Consider the following 21509-nt stretch of genomic DNA (forward strand, 5'->3'; position numbering starts at 1 on the left):
ATGGACATGAGTTTGAGCAAACTCCAGGAGATAGGGAAGGACAGAGGAGCATGGCATGCAAATCCATCCCATGGGGTCGCAAAGAGTCAAACACGACTTAGGAACTGAACCACCACCACCAGAGTTTCCTCCCAAACCTTCCCACTGGAGGTGGCTCGAGTGGTCCTGACTCTGATGCCGAACTTCACCTCTTACCAGAGGTGTGGTTTTGGGAAGCTCCATCATCCACTCTGAACCCCAGGGGATGACAACTGTGAGAAGCAAATGAAGTAAGCCCAGCCCCAGTGCATACTGAGCACTCACTATATTCCTTGGGACACTCAGGGACCACTCACTATTTCACTGAGCCCACCCTCTCCCACTCCCCAGCGCAACAGAGCCTCAGACCAGCCAGCACAGAAAACATTGCTTTATTAACTGCGTTTGCCAACACACGAGGATTGCAGAGGGGGTCCTGAAGCCACAGGCTCCAGTGAGGGCTAGGCTCTGGAAACCCCCATGAGTGAGCAGGACAGGATGGGACTGGGAGCTATGTGGTAGCGGGATCATAGGAGCATGCAGGGGACGCGGGCACTGGCCACCGCGAGGCAGCCATACATTCTATTGCTCGTTAAGGGTAGCGAACATGGACAATGTACAAAAAGGAGAAATAGGTTTTTGCGTTAATGAAAAATACATTTTTTTTCTACAAAGGAATCTTTCCTAATACAAGAAAATAAATATTGCAACATAAGCCAAAAATAATTTAAAATTGCTCTTTTCAATATATTTTCAATATTTCTCTTGTATATTAACAAATGGCACATCAACTTTCTTTGAAACAAAGACAGAAGGTGTCTCCTCCTGTGACATTCATATCATCCCCCCACCCCGAGCCGATGTGGAGCGCAGAGTGTTGTGCGTCTGAGGGACAAGGTGGCAGGAAGTGCCTTAAAGAACAACCAAAGGTCCTGGACTCCAGCCCTGGCTCTTTGGCCAATGTGGCCAGCTGGGCCAGGGCCATGGGAAGTGGCCTCCCCAAGGGCCTTGTTATAGGCATCCAGACCATTCTGCAAAGCTTGGGGTATGGGCAGAGGTTGGCCACATCTGGCAGTAAGCAAGGAATGCCAAGTCCAGCTGCTGCCAATGTCTGTCAGAACTGGGCATGTGATTCTCTAGAAACTGCCCTGGCAAGTCCCACTGTGTGCCCATACATGACACACAGACACACATGCACATGGACACACAAGACGTGCCCTGGCACACACTCACACATCCACAGCTCAACACCCATGTTTGGAAACCTGGGTGTCTTCTCCAAGGAACCTGAGACCTTCACACTGCAAATGTTCACACACTGTCACCAAGTCAGAGCTCTTTTAATAAAATAAACCCTTCTAACCTTTCTTCTCTGTATTTGTTCTAAAATACATTTACGATCCATAAAAATACTTTCCTTGCACATTATCCTTTCTCACTGTGAGAAGGGGGAAGGAGGTGGGCAGCAGAGACCAGGAGAGTGGCAAAGACCGCCAGGATAACTTCCAGAGCAGCTTGTCCCTCCCTGAGGAGGGCCACTGAGTGTGGGCAGATATGGTCACATGAAAGACATACGTCAGCCTCTAGTCTGGAAAAGGCCTCCTGCCTTCTCCTCAGCTTCCCATCTTGACCTCAAAGGCAGCAAAGCTGTCTGCACTGTGGATGGGAAGCTGGAAAAAGTGTAAAGGGGCTGTGGCTGATGGCAGAAAGGCCAGCAGTGAGAACCAGTATCCTTGTCTTCTTTGTAGCCTGCCGGACATCCTAGTAGTGGACGGCTGCCTGGCAAACAAAGCTCTTGGGTCTGGCCTGGCAGACCCTGGGCAGCCAGCTTTAGAGGCACCCCGACTCCGTGCAGGACACGGGGCCCCAGGGATAATTGAGTTCAAAGCAAGAGCCAATTGAGAAGTGGGTTGAAATCTACAGGCCAACTTGAGTAGAGGCCCTCTGAAGGAGTGCTGGTCTCCTGGCCTGGCCCACCCAGTCCAGGCCCTGACCAGACCTACCACGTTCCTGCCCTGGTTCTCTGCCCTACCTCGCCCCCAGAGCTCCCAGACCCGGCCTCAGGATGGATGAAGGGTAAGCAGGCTAGTGCCGAGTCTACTGGACCTGAGCACCCCACCTCCCGGCAGAGTTTGGTTGTTCTTTAAAGCTGGTCCCTTTGCTTCCTGTGAGGTCAGACCAGGCAATCCAGCACAGACAAGGTTGTGACCCGAGGTGACCCGAAGCACGGGGAAGGAAGAAGATCTGTTCAAAGGCAGTAAACAGAGAATGGGGTTAGGACGCTGCTGCTGACTGCACTGGCCACTACCACCAAGGCGCCAGGCAGACTGAACTCTACACAGTAGCTCATGCAATCCCAACGCCCAGAGTCCTTGAAGCCCACTCTGAGTCTGCTCCGACTGGACACATCTGTCCAGCCCTTTAAACTTAGTCATTATCTTTGTTTCCTGTTTTGATAAAATTCACATGAAACTGAGTGTCCATGACCATGCCACTGTCGTACCTTGAAAGTCTGGAGTCGGGGATGGGTGCTCAGCCTGCTCCCCATCCCGCTGATTTGCGCTTTGTGTTATGTGAGGGGGATCCCCATGGTGAGACTTTTGCCACGCTGGTTTCACCGTCAGTCTCCTCCTGCGGAGTTTTAGGGTTCAGGAGAGCTCACAGTGGGCCCAGGATCCAAAATCCAACACCAGCAGCAGCAGAACAGCATCTTGTCCGAGAGCTTGGGCTCACCTCCTTGGGTGTGTGCAACGAACATGTTTCTATACTTGGTTGCTAAAGAATTCCATTTTTAAAAAAAGTCCAAGTGACAAGTTGTCAGGTCCTGGCTGTGCTGTATTATGGTCAAAATATTCTTTGGCATCCACAGAATGATTCGACTGATTCACTGGACTTTTGCAAGGTTCTTGTTGGAGAAGTTCTGGCTTTACCAGTGGCAGAAGTGACCCAGGAGTAAGTCATAAAAGAAAAGAAAACATGTTTTCACTGAATTCCTTTTTGTTTTTCATTTGTTCCCTGAGCTATCACCCTGGGGCCACTCCACTGAAACTCTTCAGAGCTACTACCTGGGACTTAGAGGGTGAAGCGGAGAAGGCAGGACGGTGACGGTAGGGAGGGAAGGGCTAAAAGGGCACAGCTGGGAAAGGGGGTTAAGGCTCAGAGGGGAAGAGGAACCAGGAAGATCCAGCAAGACTTCAAACAGCCCTGGCAGGCCATCACTAACCCGTCCCGGGCCCCGGGATCCCACTGCTTGTTGGAAGGAGGAGTTTCCAAAAGGAAACCAAGGAAGAAGCTCATCACTTAGCAGGAAACTTGAAAAGGCAAATGGTCTGGTCTGGTCAGCTGTCTGGGATTGATCAGACCCTGGCCGAGACTGGCCCCGAAGGAAGGAAGGAAGTTGGAGTCCCAGAGCGATTCTCTGTAGTGGGCGAGTCTGAGCCCCACGCCCCTGACCGGGCACTGGCCCTCCCTCGCAGCCCTCCGCCGGCACTGGCGGCTGGCTGGCTGGGAGTCCCCTGAGAAAACGGCACAGCTCAGGAAGGACTCTGGGAAGCCCTCCCCAGAGCCGCCGGGCTGGGCACTGGCAGGGGCAGAGCAGCAGGGGAGTGGAGGATCGCAGGGTGGGCGGGCAGGCCTCCGATGATGTGGGTTGACCAGGAACAGCTATGGTTCCCTTGGAACCAGCAGGCCCTCTTCGCCCCCTCAGTGCTTTCTTGTATAAGCTCATTGTGCTTGTGACAGTGAGTAGACTCTGGCTGGGTATCACTTATCATACTTCCTTGGGGATCAGTGAAGTGCAGCAGGACCCCCCCAGATGGACCCCAGTGGGATTTGGGAGCAAGGCGGGGCAGGCCCATCTGCCATATAATGCCCAAACGACAGTCTGTGTCACCCAGTGGCAGCGGGCGGGAGTCCTGAGCTCTTCATCACCTTGCCTACATGTAGCCAGGAGCCCAGCAGTACTGCGTGGCCCAGGCAGGGATGCTGCCACGGCCGTGATGGTGCACAGGACCAGGGCTGGTCCTTGTGGCCAGAGCCGTGGAAGGAATCCTAACGTCCTAGGCCAGCACAGAGGAAAGACAATAGTGTGGAATTCGAAACTCTCTTTATATTAAAAATAAAACCACATCAGAGTGGCAGCCTCAGGGGTCTGAGACACTCAGCGGAGATTGGAAATGGCAGTTGTCACTGGGCTGAGGCCTCACGGGGGGCCAGGACAGGGGAAGGGGTGACTTAGGAGGCCAGTACCCCCATGCGGACCACCTCCTCAGCCCCTGCTTCCCGGGGACCTCGCTGCACCCCGCTGTCCTCAGCCTCCACATCTGAGTCGCTCATCTCCCCATCAGAGAAGTAGCCATCAGTCTCAGTGTCAAAATGTAGGCTGACCTTTGGCCTCTCGGCCACAGCAGAAGGCGGTCCCGTCCCCGCGTCAGGCCTGGCACCTGGCGATCTCCGGTTTCCCTTGCTCTCACGGGGCAGCCGGAGCCGGCCTGAGGGCTTGGGACTCGCTGTAGGGCCAGGCACTTGGACATTAGAGTCGGCAGCCATCGGGGCTGCCTCCTCCGGGGTCTCGGGGGCCAGTGGTGGGGGGCTCTCGGGAGCTGCTGGGATGGGACAGTCCCCAGCTGTAGGGCTGGATGGCAGGTGAGAAGGTGTTCGCCGTGGTGGCTTCCTGGCAGGTGGTCCCTGACCCCCTTTGCTGCTGCCAGTATCCTGGCCCCAGGGCTTCTTGGGGGGTTTGTCTGGGGTCGTCCGTGAACCAGGCCCATCCTGCGGTGGTTTCTTCTTAGCAGGCAGGCGGGTGCGGCCGCGGGCCTTCCTGGCAGGGTCGCCAGGTCGCAGCGAGGGGTCCCGCATGAAGCTCAGCAGTGTCTCCTCGTCCTGCAGCAGCTCCTCGGACAGCAACCCCGGGGCGGGGTCTTCGCGGTGCCCATTGTTGAGCGACCACTCACTCATGGCCATGTTCTCTGCGGTGATCTGCACTGACTGCGCCAGCCAACTGTTGAAGAAGGTGCCGTCGATGGGGAACGAGGTAGACAGGCCTGGCCAAGGGGAGGAAAGAGGCAGGTGAGACGCCAGCAGGCGTGTGTCCCACCCTCCTTCAGGAAGCCCTCTCCCCCACTGCCCTGCACGCCATCACGGACCTTCCTCCCTCTCTCCCTCTGCGCTAGACCCGGCCGAGTCAACCTGTTCTGTCCATCGGGCCTGCAACCCCTGAACACCCTTCTCCCCAGACAGATGATGTCCTGCTCCTGGGGACTGTCTTCATAGTTTGAGGAGCAGAGTACAAACTGAAAATGTGGACTCCTTATTCAAAAATTATTAAGAATTTCAAAGTGGCTACAGTAGCGCATTAACCCAGGTGAGGGCCTTTGCTGACTGCACAGAAGCACACCCAGCCCTGCTCACCACCCCACATGGCATCACCCTGGGACCATGAGGGATGGGGGGATGGAGGAAGGAGCCCTCTGGTCACCAGGGGGCGCTGGGTTTTCATGAGTGTCGGTTTCCAAAGCTTCCAAAGCAAGGGCTTGGATAAGGGTGTCTGTCAGGGCCAGCTCCGTTACGGGCCCTCCTTCCTTTACTGAGGTCTTGGGAGGCGGCCGCTGATGTTCCCATCAGATACCAAGCTGTCTCCTTCCTGAGACTGAGGAAAATAAAAGATGACCTGGGGCTTCCATGCTAGAGGTGAGGTGGGGGCTTCCTTGCTAGAGGGGACCTGGGGCTTCCTTGCTAGAGATGAGGTGGGGCTTCCTTGCTAGTGGTGAGGTGTTCCTCTAGAGCACGCCCCTTCCCTGAGGAGTGCTCTAGAGGAAGCATATGACATCCTGGGAGACAAAGCCCAAGGCCAAGAGCCCCTCTAGGAATACCATGCTTAACAGGGCAGCAGTAAAGAGATCTGTGACAGACAGCTATGACAGTGAGATGCACTGGGCAAAGACCACTGCTGCGGAGGTCTCTGGTGGCTCCCAGGAAGTTTGCAGGGGATGAAGGGAGGGCCTATTTGAGGACATTCTGGCAGAGGGTACAGGGACAGAGAATTATGGCAGGCCCTCACCCCACAACATGACACAGGCTTCCTTGAAGGGCCAGGATGTCTAGAGGCTCCTGAGTTCCTAGGCCCAGCCTCTAGTCTATGAGAGGAACCCTTGGGAGGCCAGATAGGGCTCCAACACCCCCAGTCTCCTGTATACCTGGAAGGTGGGAGTGCCTGGACATGCGGGGAGCTGCAAGTGCAGTGATGGTATAAGCCTGGCCATGTGCACCAGGCCACTCACCAAGCTGCCCCAGGACTGAGTCAGACCCTGCCTTCACTTTCTCTTTCTTCTCGGGGCTGCCCTTGGGGCCCTCGCGGCCTTTTCTCTTTGAGTCGCTCTTCTTGCCCTTTGTTTTCCTCCCAGACCGCTCTGCATCAGGGAAAGAGAGAGCAGGAGGGAGATGGTTACCCCAAGCAGGCCAGACAGAACCAAGACCCCTGCATGGAATCCCAGGGAGCCCCATCACTTAGCGTCTCACCTTCTAGGTCACCTCCCCTGCACCTCTGCAGCCCCCGTCCAGAGCCAGGTGAGACCTGGGATAACTGTGGCTCCAGCGAGTCAGGGAACAGCTGATGTGGGAAAAGGGGGTAAGAGTCCCTGAGGGGCTTGGTGAGGGGCTCAGCGACACGAGGAGGGGGAAGACCACTCTACAGGACCTGAGCTGCAGTTTGATCTCTACGGACTACAAATCCCAGGAGAGTCCTGGTGGGCAGGAAGGCTGGCTGGAGGTGAGTGGACAGGACAGGGCCTCACAGGCCAAGGCCACAGAGGTAAAGGTGCGTAGGTCACTGTGGGGTCAGCAGCCTCGGCTTCCCCTCCTGACACAGGGTCGGCCCCCTGCCTTGCACTCGTGGTCTGCTCTGGAGGTTAGACAGTTGATGGGAGACTCGGGGTACACCCCTGGCCCTCATACCCTTCTAGTCCAGGACCACATGGGTCTGCGGAGTCACAGAACAAAGCAGAACAGGGGAGGGACATGCTGTGGTGGCGAGCTGCCCCGACTCTTCTCCTAGCTTCTCAGCCAGAGGCTGGAGGGCTTCCTGAGTAAGCGTTTAAGAGAAGGTTGAGGAGTGTGGGCCCAACTCCCGGACTCTGCCTAGCTCTGCTGTTCATTCCAGGTGTTACCTCAGGCCAGGCCTCAGTCTTCTCACCTATCACACGGGACAGTGCCTAGATACTTGGAGGGAGGCTTCCCAAGTCCCCCACTGCACTCGCTGTGGCCTGAGCTCCTCCCAAGGGCACAGACCTTACACAGCTGACCCTGGCAAGCCCTTAGCGTCACTTCAGACATTTTCTTTCTGCCTGGCTGCAGCTATGCCAGGGTCCTTCCAGTTTCTCTAACAAGACAAGCTCACTTCCAGGTCCCCAAATATATGGTTTCTTTGTCCCTCCCCTGGTTCTGTTCACAGCCTAAGTATCACCACCACTGGGAAGCCTTCTCTAGGCTCCTGGCCAGACAGACTTCAGGAATATACTTGCGGCCCGTGTCCCACCCTATGGGTGAAGCGTCATAACACTGAGGGCATTGGCTTCGGGCAGAGGCAAACCAGTCTTCTCTCCAAATGCCTTGCCCTGATCAAAAAAAGGTGGCCTGTTGCTGCTGCTCAAGTCTAGGAGCTGCGAATGTCTCCAGACTCAATGCGAGAATGCGGACCCTCCGAGCTCCTGACTATGTTTCTGGAATCCTGTGCCTAAGGGCACTGCATGCCTCGCCACTCTCCACTGCCTTCCTGCAGTGGGATGTATGGCCCGTGTGAGTCCCAGGAAGCCTGAGATGTTCCAGTATCACCACCACCAGGAAGCCATCCCTGATACCTGTGCCCTGCACTGGCACCCATGGCAGGCCTCCGGACACCACCTTCTTTTGTCTCTCCAGAAGTGAACTCTGTGAGGACAGGAAGCCCATCCGTTCAGTCCACGGCAGGGCACCCTGTGCCCACCACAAAGCCCAGTATTCTGTCAACCTCAGTCAGTGCTTGCTGAAGGAACCGAAAAACAAGAGGGAGCCTGGGAAGGCCTGGGGGCCTCCTGTCTAAGCTGCCCTAGTCCTGGGGGGTGCACAGTGAGCCCTGACCTCTAAATGGCCGTGATGCAGCATCTGTATCAGGCAATGCTGGTTTCCGGGGCAGGGATGGGGCAGTAGAAGGTCCTCAGTTGTTGACTCTGGTGGTGGCCCAGCCACTCTCTTCTCTCTGCTCCAAGCCTAGCCCAACTCACAGGCTCTATCTGAAGTGGCAGCTTCTGGCTTAAAAATCTCTCCATCCACCTATTTTTACTGCATGGAATTCAACATCAGAGCACCATCTTCTGCACTAAGCACTGCCCTCTTTAACATGTTAACACTCCACAAAGGGCCCTGTTGTCTGGCAACATCCACACCTAACAAGACAGACCACTCTCAGAGCTTCTTTAACCTTTGATTTCCAGATCTGTTAAAGGCATGTGATGGTAAAAGCCTAAGAAAGAGGAAAAATAACCTACTGGCACAGGGCCTCAATCCTGTCAGATAGGGTCAGAGAGAAGGAACACACAGGTCCTCTTCCACCCCTGGGGCAGTTGCCTTCTTCACAATCAACACACAGGCACACAGGGGTTCAGGGAAGCTTGCCAGCTTGTTCCCCTCCTGCCCTGGAACCAGCACAGAGCCGCTGAGGCTTCTGGTTTGCACCTGTACACGTGCAGCTCCCTCCTGAACCACAATGGGCCTGTACTGCCTCAGAGTCCCGTAACCAGAAAGCTCCCTGAGGGTAGGCCTGATGCCCACATCACATCTTTGCTCCTTGCCTGCCAACACACACCCAGGACCATGGGAGGCCCCTGCCTTGGCCCACTAACTGGGTACAGAGCATAGGGGTAGGGTCAGTGGCCGCTGATCCCGTACACATGCCCCACCAGGCTCTGAAGACACACAGCTCCCTGGAACCTAGCCCCCTCGAGGGTGTGATCACGAGAGGTGGCCAGCGGCAGGCAGGGGAAGCGCCTACCTCGACACAGATCCTGTTCGATAAGTTTCATCTGCAGGTGGAATATCTGCTCCTGGAGCTTGCAGATGGCATGTTTCGTTCTCTCGCGCCTTGTCACCATGTAGCACAGATTTCTAACCTGAGGAAACACAAGAGAGATTTTCCACCTTACTCATGGGCAACCACCTCAACCTCCCAACTCTGGGGGGCCACTCTGCCTAACCTGCCCAGGACATCTGGGAATCAGTACCCAGGCCCCGAATGCATTCTCAGTCCTGAGCTGCAATTCTCTGATCTCAAACACAGGGCCGGGCACAGGCTTGGCCCCAGGACCCGCAGTGGAGCCAGTGTGGGCAGGGAGTGTGTCCGCAATGGTCAGGCTGGCAGCTCTGCCTTCCTTCCCCGGGCCTGCACCTCCTGGCTGAGTCATGCCATCGCTCAAGGCCCTTCCAACATGACTGCTCTCCCCTGTATGTAAATCCCCCAAGGCCTGTCATGGCCTGACAAGGTCACTAAGTCCATCCTTCAGCCTCCATCCAAGGCTTCTTACACATCAACGAAACTCTTCAGCCACCAGCACCTGGGCAAAACTCACCTCCTATCCTGAGACACAAATGACCAGCACATGAGAGAGCTCCAGCAGAAGAGCTCTGAGTAGAGAGGCGGTCCCTGATGCACTGGCGTCCAGTCTGCAGCTGACCCTTGTCCACGTGTTGCACTGGCCCTGAGCCAGGTCCCAGCTGCTCTGCTCAAGGTCTCATGTGCACTCGGCCATGTTCGCTCTGCCAGGGACAGACTCCTCTGGGGGAAGGGCAGGGCCTCTCGGACTACCTTAGGCCAGCTAGGAAGAGCCTCCTGGGGCCTGGGACACCATCTTGCTTAGCCCATGGGACAGGACCCACCCTGCAGCTGGCTTGGAAGCACCTGAAGAACGTTGCTTCCTGTCCACCTGGCACCTGGACCCCGTGTGCCATCCCTCACTGGCTGTTCTCAGTGTACATCATCTCTCTGGGACCAAGTCCAGGCCTCCTCCCGCCTTCAGGACACCACCTTGCTCTGACACGGTCTTCAGATCGGGTCACGATCTCCAGCAAAAGGGACAGCTGGCCACTGGAATCCTGGGTCCCACCAGGTTCTACCTCCTGCTAGGTTCCATGTTCAAGGCTGAGTTCGGTCTTCATAGCATTAAGCTGCCTGGGCATGACCTGAGGGTTCCAGGGCCCTTGCCTCTTGTCGTGACCATGACTTCTCCCACCCTGCAGTAGCCATGATGAGACCTCCCGGCTGGCATAGGCCGCCTCCTCTGTTCCCTGAGCCTAGCTGTGAAAGAGACCCCGGAACACCTGCGCCAGGCTAGCAGGCCTCTACAGGACAGGCTCTGGGTGGGTTCTCAGCACCACTCTGCACCGCAGCCTAGAGTGTGAATACCAGGCTGTCCTGTGGTCAGCACCTCCCCAGGGGGCAGCCACCTGGCTCAGCCTGTGAGCCCTTGCTCCAGCACACTGGCACCATCTGACTTCTTCACAAATCCTGGATTCCCTAGGACCTCCCTCCAGCTAACCTCCTCCTACACATCCCTAGGCACAGGCTTGTGCTGGTCCCTGGGCTCAGCTGCGAGAGGTGCCAGCAGAGTCCCCTTCTTAAGGCTTGCTGCTCAGCAGGGCAGAGAAGTACCGCTCTGAACAAGTCCTGACAGGACCAGGCAACCCTGATCCAGACTTGGGGGTGGTGAAAAGGCTCCCTGGAGAAAGGGGAAGACAGGCAGGACCTCATCCTTCAGGTCTTGGCTCCAGGGTCACCTCCAGGAGGCTTCCCTGTCCATCACATCTAAGCAACCCAATCTCATTCTCCTCATATCCTGGTCTCCTTCCTTCCCAGCAGTCATGTGGCTGAGCACGCATAGGGACAGTGGGGATAAAGGCAGCTGGATGGATGCATGGCTACTTTGGGGGCCTGAAAACACACTAGTCAATATATCTAGCCTAAAAACAGATCAGGTCTACTTCCTATTTAAGTACAGATGCAGTTTTCTTTCTTTTTTTGACTTTTAGAAACATTAGAACAAGGTTTCTCAAGGCAGGCCAAAATGAATTCCTGGTCAAGATTACCCCCCAGATCCCTGGGGTGGCTGGTTAAAAGCACAGATTCCCAGGCTTGGGGGAGTATCAAATTCTCTGGGGGTGGGGCCCTCAAATATATATTTTACATAGCACCACAGAACCTGAGAACTATTGCCAAGCTCCAAAGTGAGCTGCATGGGCTACTGAGTTTGACATCTCAGCATATATAGGAAGATAATATTCTAGTGGGGGGTTTTTTGGTTCTATTAGAAATTCTGATTATGTATGCTTTACAAAACAGCACAGTAGATATGAATGAGATATTAAAAATACAATATATTGGAGGTAAATGCTCAATTTTTTTCATGATAAGGGTACATACACTACCCAATCAATAATATCTGGAGATTTCTGCTATAGAAGATTCTGTGAGAATCCAAACACATTGTTACACCTTACTCCCAGTTCACTATGGAATCATCAACTCCTCTAATTTTTCCTAAGACTCTGGTAACACAGCTACATGTAACTGAATGCTGTGAAATTCCTTTTCCATGATGGCTTTTAGGGAAAAGTATTGCAACCATCCTAGAAGCCAACCCAGGCTATTGGACTCCTTACATTGTTTTTTTCTGATTATAAATACAAACCAAAAACAAACAATCCAATAAAAAAGTGGGCGGAAGAACTAAATAGCCATTTCTCCAAAGAAGACATACAGATGGCCAACAAACACATGAAAAGATACTCATCATCACTAATTATTAGAGAAATACAAATCAAAACTACAGTGAGGTATTACTTCACACCAGTCAGAATGGCCATCATCAAAAAATCTACAAACAATAAATGCTGGAGAGGGTGTGGAGAAAAGGGAACCCTCTCACATTGTTGGTGGGAATGTAAATTGGTGTAGCCACTATGGAGAAAAGTAGGGAGGTTTCTTAGAAAACTAAAAATGGGACTACCACATGATCCAGCAATCCCACTCCCGGGCATACCCAGAGAAAACCATAATTCAGAAGATACATGGACCCCAATATTCACTGTAGCACTATTCACAGTAGCCAGGACATGGAAACAACCTAAATGTCCATCAACAGAAGAATGGATAAAGAAGCTGTGGTGCATATACGCAACGGAATAACACTCAACCATAAAAAGGAACAAAATTGTGTCATTTGCAAAGACGTGGATGGGCCGAGAGACTGTCACACAGAGTGCAGTAAATCAGAAAAACAAATATGGTATATTAAAGCATTTATGTGGAATCTAGAAAAATGGTAGAGATGGTCTTGTGTGCAAAGGAGAAATAGAGACACAGACGTAGAGAGCAAACGTATGGACGCCAAAGGGGAAAGCTGGGAGAGTGCAATGGACTGGGAGACCGGGACTGACACATATACACTGCTAGGCATGAAGAAGACAGTGAGACACCACTGCACAGCACAGAGAACTCTGCTTGGTGCGCTGTTATGACCTAAGTGGGAAGGAAATCCAAAAAAGAGGGGATACACGTATATGCATGGCTGATTCACTCTGCTGTACTGCAGAAACTGACACAGTAGTATAAAGCAACTATACCCCAATTTTTAAAGAAAATGATAAAACAAACATCAAAGAGCATAAAAATCAGTCAAGTAGAAAACTCCTCCAAAACTAGAGCAGGGATCAGTAATAAAAGCAGGTTTTATGTTTTGATAAAGTTTTTTTCTCTTGGCCACGCCATGTAATCTTAGTTTCCCAACCAGGGATCAAATCCGTGCCCTCTGCAGTGGAAGTGCAGAATCCTAACCGCTGGACCACCAGGGAATTCCCTTGATAAAGCTGTTTTGACAATAGCAAGTTTGGCAGAGAGAGACTGGACATGGGCTAAGGAGGGCAGGGGGCAGGGAGGACTCTTAGCCAGCTACCTTAAGCTAGAATGGACCAGGGTAGGGGCATTCACGGAGCCTAGGGAGGTTATAGGAGGAGCAGAGCATACTGGGCATGAGATGCTGGAGCTTGGGAGGCAGGTGTGGGATGGAGTCAGCCTCTTGATGGGGAGTAAAGCTGTGGATCAGAGGCACAATGAGACGAAAAGCCTAGTGCAGTGAATGATCGCAGGGACCAAGGAACACTCAGAGAGGGAGCAGTAGGACTGAATTATCAGGAATGGGGAATCTGGTCAGAGCATCCACAGGAAAAGTATCTCAAGACCAAGGGCATGTTTAACTGTGGCGACCACTGCTGACAAGGCTGAAGGATAAGGGTGGAGAAGTGGGAGAGATTGGAGGCTGCTGGCAGCCCTGGTGGAAGGTTCTGGAATCTGGTAGTGGCAGGGGTCTGGCCTGCCACTATGGTAGATATAAATGAGGTATTAAAAATACAATATATTGGAAGTAAATTGCTTCAAGGAAGCTCCAAGAGTGAGAAGCAAAGAAGTAAGAACTGTGAGGGATGACAGAAAAGGAAAGATAGGGACGAGGACAGAGAAACCGATGATTAGAGGGATGTGGGGGAGGGAGGACTTGCTTTTGAAGATGGGACAAGGTAAAATGGATTCAAACAATGGTGCAATCCTGGAGACAGAGAGGGGATGAAGAAAAAATAGATACTCCTGTGCTGTGGGTGTGGGCTGGAAAGAGATCCCGGTGCAGGGCAGCAAGGGGAGGACATGAGAGCAAAGGGCAGAGAATGGGTCCAGAGGGCACTAGCAGGCAAAGGTTCTGGTCTGAGGAACAGAAGATGAGGTCTGCTAAGAGAAGGGAGTCCTGAGGGAGTGGGGGCAAGGCTGGGAACCGGTGGTGGTAGGAGAGCCCAGAATGCTGCTGGCTAATGCCTTCATCAAGGCTGGCTGGCAGGCACCTTGGGGTGCTCGCCCACTCACTGCTATAAGATCTCTGCTGGTTGGCAGAGTGGCTCCTACTGGGTAATGCTCTGCCCAGCATGTGGCCTTTGCACAGGGACAAGCAACTGGCAGTGAGCTAATGCCACAGGGTAAGAGTGAGGAAAGCAGGGGACAGTGAAGGAGAAGCTGAGCAGACAGAACAGGGGACTTAGAGGTCTGGGGCTGCTGATCAGAAGCAGCGGGAGTGGCTGACAGGGCCTGAGTGGGTAAAGGGGGCAATGGGGTGGAAGAGTCCCAGAGTTGGGAGCCGTGGGGTTGAGAAGCTAGAGGCTGGAGGCTACAGCTGCCCACTCGGCTTTAGTAGGAGGTCCAAGAGACACAACCCAGGCACTGAAGATAGTAATGGTGTGTGACAATTGACAAGGAAACAGGCGGAGTGTGGGGGAGGCAGGGCCAAGTCTCCTGGGGAGAGCTATGGACACGGAAGCTGGGGGGGAAGTTCCTACATGTCTGTCCTCTGGGGCCAGTGTCTGAGAGCCACTCCTGCCCTCTCGACTCTTCTCAGGCCAGGTAAAACCTTTAATAAACTCTTGGTAATCAGATCCGGAGCCACAGGCAGTAAGTGAGGCCCTGGGTAGCCCACTCTGCCAGCCCGGTTGCTAGGGGACACCAGCCAGTGTTTGTCAGTTTGATCGCTGCTCATCAGTGCTGCAATTTTTTTTTTTCTGTCAGCTGTGAACAATTCTGAGAGGCTGCGGTAGCCAGGCCTTCCTGTGTTGCCTGCCAGCGCCGAGGCCAAAGGCTGAAATCTGAGGAAAGCACATCTTCTAGGCTAAGCATAAAATGGGATTTCATGCTGGTGGCACCATGACCCCGGCTCCTGCTTCTCTCAGCAAAAGTCTCGCCTAGCCTTGGGAAGCAAATCAGTCGAGGAGGACCCAGGATTCCTGGGCCATAGCCCTGGGCCCGCCCTTTCAGTCCCTGGAGCCCACCCTCCGAGCAGCCCGTCAGCTAAGGGTCAGAACAGCAACACCAATCACCACTGACAAGGGAGGGTGGTGTGCTAAGCCCTGTCCCTGCCAAATGTCCCATTTGGGACATTCAAGGTCATGCGAGACTTGATTCATATCTCATGATGATTAAAGGTCAGCGAGACTCTCATTCCCATTTCACAGACAAGGAAACTGAAACCTGGACAAGTAGAAAGTGAAACTCAGAAGGCACAGAGCTGGGCCTGCTCGAACTGGATGCAAAGCCAGGCTACCCACAGCCTCAGTCTCAACTCCTCCCCTGAATCCCCGATGGATCCAGCCCAAGCTGGCCTGGTGCCCAGTGACAGGCTGGACACTCTTGACTGTTGGCACCAGGCCATGGTCAGAGACGGAGCCTGCTGGACAGGCCGACAGTTATGGGTCTTTGCAGAAAGCCTCCCCCGTGGCACAGTTCTCAGCCTGCTTCACTCACTCAAGTCACCAATGCGTGGCGTGAAAGGTTCTGAGGCTGGACCGGAGTGGGGGGTCAACAGAGCACATGGCTGCCTAACTTCCTCTCAGCTTGCCGGGGCTGTGTACTCAGCTGCTCCCCTTCAGCCTGGCTTGGAGGCTGCTGGAAAAGCAGGGGCCCTCCTGAGCCCTCAGAAGCTAAACAGACTGCAAGGCTGGCCCTGCCTCCTCCTCCTGGGGGCAGAGTGGACTGATTCACACCTGACCTGGGAGGGCTCTGTGCCCCAACCAGAGATGTCTGTGAGGTGGGGATCCCACAGCTGCCTCGGCATCTTAACCAGTGACACCCTCAGCCCCTGGCCTCACCTGCACCAGCTGACAATGGGGTCGAGAGGCTGGGGGACTGAGGAGGGAGTACTTTTGCCCAGGAAGAGTACAGAGCAGAGAATAAGCCAACAACTCTCTGACGAGCCCCTCCCCTCTTCAGGTCCAAATTCAGTTCAACTCTAGAAAACACACGTTCCTCCAAGGCTCTCTCAACCTCTGAGCCCCACTGCTCATCAGGGATGGCACCACAAACTTCTCAGCTCCTTCTCCAGGATGATGGTTCAATAGGTGAGCCTGTCCCCTCACCTCCCCACGCAGCCCAGCCAGGGTCAGACACATGCTGAGCAGCAGAGATCAGGGAGGTCAGACATGATGTGTCGTTTGGAAACAGGAGGGCTAAAAGCAGGGTGTGTGGACTGCAGACCGTGGGGGTGGCCTGAGGACAAGTGTGGAAGCAGCTCTGGTCTCAGAAGGATCTGTCCCTGAGGGCCCTTCCACATGGGAAGGGATGCTGGGCTGCCCAGGGAGTGGTGACTGAAATGCAGGTGGCCTTGCTCTTTGTCCCGGGTGACACTTGTGGACACGTGATGATCTCCCCGCCCCCCACCTTCTGGTTGCAGGCTGGCCTCCAGGCAGTAAGCTTCCTCCCTCCCAGGCCAACAGGGCCATTTCTGCTTGACCAGGCCTCAGGGCAGATGCATATGGGGGTGAAGGAAGGTAGAGAAGCTAGGTCCAGTTTCAGAGCCTCCACCTCATTGCCCCTTACCCCAGTACTCAGCAGATGCTGAGTAGCTCTAACCACTGTACAGCCTTGCCAACTGAGACACACCTAAGCAAAGTAGCTGCCTTAAGTCACACAAAGCCCCCAGAACGCTTCCACCCCTACTGCTTCCTAGTGTGGCCTTGGAGATGCTAGGCATACGTGTTGTGTGTGTGTCCGTGGAGGACACCCTGACATGACCCCTCATGCTCCAGAACCCTAGAAATGAATGTCCCGGAGAGGAGAGGCCAGAACAGCACCTGGGGTTCGGAGGACTCGATCAGGGACCTGAAACACCCTGCTTTATGCTCAGGTTGCCTCCAACTCGGGGGTGGGACTCTATCTGGAGGGGCTTTTAGCTGGAGGAGTTGGGGAGGGGTGTCAAAAAAGCCAAGTCTAAGGGCACACAACACAGAAGGCAGGACCCTCTCACCTGTTCTCTGGGAGGAGGAGGAGGGATTAGAGGCTTTTGGGGGGCCTCTGTGCTCTAGGAAAGCAACTCTCACTGGCCCCGGATCTCCACAGCCCGGCCTAAAACCATGAAGTCTGCACACCAGCCTTGTCTCACTCAGCCCCCAAAGCTGTGTGCCTGGACCAAGGCGAGATCGCCTGCCACCTGGCACACAGCTGAGGGGTTCCGGTCGACCCACTCACTCCATCTGGGCCCCGTGATGCCACCTCCAGGGTGAGTGTTTGGAATCTGCAGCCGCAGCAGGACAGTCCCTGCTTAAAATCTTTCTGCAACTTCCAGAAACACCGTGGTCCACGCACCCAGCCCCACACTTCACTCCATGCAGGCTGTTGCTGGTTTCTAGCCCAGTCTCACGCCCCGGGCCTCCGCTCACATGGCTTCCTCAGTCCAGAACCCCAGGAGCTGCACTCACAGCTGTCTTCCCTGCTGTGGCAGCACATGCGGATTATACTGATTTAACTCTCTTGTGATGTCCCATGCCTCCCCAGCCTGACTCTAAGCAAAGCTCCTGTGTTGGGACCAGGCCGGGCCCACAGAGACAGCTGGGGGTCAGATGCCTAGATCTTCCCCCAGCTCTGGAGTCTCCCAGCCTCACAGTCGTGGCAGGGCCCTCACCCTTGATCAGACCTGCAAAAGGGTTGGGACAAGAGGGACTTAGAGAGCCCAGAGCCGGATCCTCCCCTGTTCTGCAAACTCTCAGTTACCCCAACCTGTCCAAGATCCGGAGGCCCTCAGCGCCTTGGCCAGAGCTCACTGTTTGAAACCTGGAGAGCCACGGCTGCTCCGGGGAAGCGAGGGAGGGGCGGAAAGGCCTGCTGGGACACCTGCCAGGCAGGTGGGTGGGCGGGGAGCAGCAGGGGCACTCACTCTCTCCAGGTCCTGCCGCAGGTGCGTGAAGAGCTTCAGGCGGCGGTAGAGGACGTCCTGCTCCTGCTGGGCCAGGTTGTCCACCTCGTCCGTCTTGGGCGTCAGCAGCGGCTGGTTGGAGTTGGCTTTCCTCTTCAGCTTCCAGTACTGGTAGATGAAGTCGACCAGCGCCTCAGCCAGGTCAAGGCGCTCGGCCACCTCGGCTGGCTCTACCAGCTCATAGAAGTCTTCCTCCAGCTGTTGCAGCCGCTGCTTCCGAAGAGTCACCTTTTCCAGGTCCTCGCTAGCCGGGCTGGGCTCCACAGGCTCGGACGGAGCTTCACCCCGTGGGCCCCCATCACTGTGCTCCTGGCAGAACGACTTGAACTTGACCTCATCGTTGTCTGCTAAGATAGTCCTCATTTCCAGGCTGTGGTCAAAGGCGCATGTGACATGGAATGCCGTGACGCAGGAAGGCATGGAACACTGGAGGGAGACAAAGAGCTGCATGAGGTATGAAGGGAGCCCAGGTGGGAGGGAAGAAGGATGGGGGAGCATCCCTCAGGGTGACACTGGGAAGGCAGCATGCTGGTGAGACCCTAAACAAAACGGCTGCCAACATCCTGCGGGGTGTCGGGGGTAGGGAGCCATGGAAGAGGGCAGGGGAGCTCTGGGGGAGCTGAAAAAGAAATGGGGTACAGCATCATAAGCCCTAGGGAAATGGCAACAGTTAGGTGACTGACAGCCTCTCTCAGGATGAGCTGCATTTCTGTGTGGACAAATGACTTTGGAATCTGAGACGTCAAGAGAGAGAGGCTGTTGATGGGTCCCTGCCTCCTCTGCTCCTACAACATTTTCTAAGATGGGGAGCTGTGCCCCTCCTTTGTCCTCTGGGAAGCAGGGCTGAAGTTGGACCCCTGCCTTCCTCTCTTGTCCAGGCAAGTGTGGCCAACTCACGGCCTTAGTTGCCTGGGATGATGGCTGTGGGCAGCTGCCAAGTGCTTCAGTGACAACCCACCAAAATATTAGTGGGGCCCTTTATGCCGCACTCACAAGCCATTCTGAGAATCTTACAAACGCTGGAGGCACGTCCAGTATTTGCAGTGACCACTGTTCCCGGAGACATGAGAGAAAGAAAGGTTGACCTTTCCAACTCCCAGCCTATAGACCAGGAGCATCAGTATCACACAAGAACTTGCTAGAAATAGGCAAATTCTCAGCCTCACCTCCAATCTACAGATTCAGAACCTCTGGGGGTAGGAACAGCAGTCTGTGTTCTCACAAGTCGTCTGGGTCATACTGAGGCATCCTAGAACTTGGGAGCGGTTACTGCTAACAAACTAGCACAGCCCTGCCCCGTGTAGGGAGAGCTAGTCAGTTTAGCTCAAAGTAAAGTTTAATTCCTATTCCTCTCACATGTCCAGCTGACACTGGAAGCAAAGTCAACGTCTTTATGAAGCCCAGAGACACTCGCTGTTAGGAAAGCCAGAGTCCTTGGCACTATAATGGGGTGGTGAGCCTGGCTCCCCAGGCCTTTACCCCATGCCCAGTGATACTATGGATGGAGGAAGGTCCAGCAGATGGGGCGCTGACTGTGGTCCCATCGCAGGCTCAACAGTGGCTGTGTTGGGCAGGCGGAGGGTGGTGGCAGCGGCCTGCTGTAGAGGGTGTCCCGGACGTGTCCCCTGACATAGCTGTAGCAGCCCCGAGTGGGTTCCCAGGCAGCAGCGCGGTGGAGGGGACGTGTACCTGGATGCAGGTGCCCGTGCACTCCTTGCAGAGGCTGCAGGACAGGGCCCAGCGGCTGGCTGGGATATGCGAGATCTTGGTGATGGGCTCCATCTTCTCGGGGCAGCCGATGCTGACCTGGGCAGGACACAGGGAGCTGCGTCAGGCCTCTCATCCTTAGCCGGCCTCCAGGGCTTACGCAAAGAGAGGACTGTCTGCTGGAACCAGGCGGTGGGCAGACAGGGCAGTGGGAGAGGCCCAAGTCCTATCTTGTGTCCCAAGTGGACCACTGAGCAAGCGTTGGTGTGTGCTCTCCGGTGGCTAGGCTTAAACAATGACTGGGAGAGCATACATCAGTGTGTGAGGCTGACTGAGTATATGAGTGCCTGTGACTGTGTGGGTCTCAAGACAGAGATGTTTCCATGTGCAGGTGAGTATGTGTGCAAGGTCCCCTTTTCTTTTGCACCTCAAGCCTTTGTTAACAGCATCTTCAGAGTTATTAGAACTGCTACTCATTTTGCTTGTGTTTCTGGGTGGCAACTATAGGTCCCCACAGCAGAATCTCTTCTTGGGGACTTCCAGGGCTTTCCTGGCCAAGGGGGATGTGCCCTTGTTCAGCCCCTCCCAGGGGGACAGGCCTATAACCACTCGCATCTCCTGGGCACAGCCCACCCCTCAGCCCGAGGCAGAGCCCATGCCTGAGGATAGGAAGAGGGTCCCTGTCCAGAGATCCTGAACCAGAGAGTCCCAGAAGTAGGTCCTGGTTGCTTCTCTGTGTCTCTGCTGTGCCTCGCCCAGGGTATACTCAGAGGTCGTCCCAGCCTTCAAGATGCGGATGTGGGAGCAAGCGACTGCTGCTGACATAACCACCAAGATCACAGAAACCTGCGAGGTGGGACGCAGCAAGGACTTTCAGACTGCAAGCCCAGGAGAGGGAGGGGCCACCTGCTGACCGGGCCACCTGGCTTGCTTCCGGGCACAGGCAGCATTGGAGTGGGGCCTCATTCTGGCTCAGGGCACACAGCAGGGGAAGGGCTGAAACGTCAGCGAATGTCAGCATTTCACACATCAAATAAGATGGGAGCCCAAGGCCTCTGCTAACTCACTGTGGGCCCAGCCCACCCACAGCCCCTCCCCTCCATCCCAGCCACAGTCCTACTACCCAGTTTTAACCAGGCTCCCCACCTGATTTCCTTTTGGGTCATTTGGCTCACTTTTAAACAAGTGCTTTACTTTGCTTGGGGCCACTGTCTAGATCCAGGTAAACCTATAACCTGCTCTCCCCTGACTTCTGTCCAGCTTGCACACCTACCACCTGGATCCCCTAGTGGCTCAAAGTCCCATTTTCCCATGGAAACCACCACCGAGTTCTGCCTAGGTCCAAGGGTAAAGTTCCCTGTGGGCTGCTGCCTGCGTTCTTCCCAAGCTGAACATCTGGGATCTGCCATTTCATGTAGCCCATCACCTTCTTTTCCCAGTGCTCTGCCATCTGGGTTCTGAGTTCTGTTCAGACCCACTTCCCCATGCTGGGCCCCAGGACCACCCCACCCCCACCTCTGCCCACCTCAGGAATCCACAGGGCACAGCTGACGTGCACCCACTTGGTCCCACTTCTAGTGGGCTTCAAGGCTCCTCCTCGCTTCGGGCAAAGCAGGCACTTCGGCTGGACACCCAAAGCACATGTCCGGCACAGCCAGCTGCCCGTGGGCACCTTGAGGATCCCATAGCATGCCTGGGGAGAGAGCAGAGAGGACACAGGTCAGAGGCAATGGCCAAGGTGCGTCTGCAGTGTGCATTCAGCTGCAAACAGTCCGAGCCCCAGCCCATACTGGGAGCTAGAGTGACGCTGCTACTCAGCCCCACCAAAGACCTCCTGAGGGACTGAAATGCAAGGGCTCCAGTGAAGCTCTGTGCAGGCACTGTGCACTGAAATTTCACCGTTTCACAGTCCTCTGTGAAAGGGCTCAGCTCTGCCCTCTGCTGGGAGGACAGTCACTTCAGCAGAGGTTCCTAATCCGGGATGGA

The 21509-nt window shown here is 54.8% G+C and overlaps 1 protein-coding gene across 10 annotated transcripts in view; it reads right to left on the bottom strand.

Moving 5' to 3' along the window:
• Positions 1-394: 394 nt before the first annotated feature.
• The window catches only part of JADE2 (jade family PHD finger 2), a 50836-nt gene continuing 29721 nt past the window's right edge, over positions 395-21509 (bottom strand). For 7 of the 10 annotated variants that reach the window (XM_043465492.1, XM_043465491.1, XM_043465489.1 and 4 more), the window contains 6 exons: positions 21049-21216; positions 19506-19622; positions 17778-18242; positions 9041-9158; positions 6297-6425; positions 395-5060 (listed from right to left, as the gene is read on the bottom strand). In XM_043465492.1, coding sequence (XP_043321427.1) covers positions 4252-5060; positions 6297-6425; positions 9041-9158; positions 17778-18242; positions 19506-19622; positions 21049-21216 — 1806 coding nt within the window. In that variant the 3' untranslated portion in view covers positions 395-4251. The remainder of the gene's footprint in view (positions 5061-6296; positions 6426-9040; positions 9159-17777; positions 18243-19505; positions 19623-21048; positions 21217-21509) is intronic. The other 3 variants (XM_043465494.1, XM_043465488.1, XR_006269019.1) reach the window with 2 other exon arrangements.

The sequence above is a fragment of the Cervus canadensis genome, chromosome 4, assembly GCF_019320065.1.
Source record: "Cervus canadensis isolate Bull #8, Minnesota chromosome 4, ASM1932006v1, whole genome shotgun sequence".
In the NCBI taxonomy this organism is placed as follows: domain Eukaryota; kingdom Metazoa; phylum Chordata; class Mammalia; order Artiodactyla; family Cervidae; genus Cervus; species Cervus canadensis.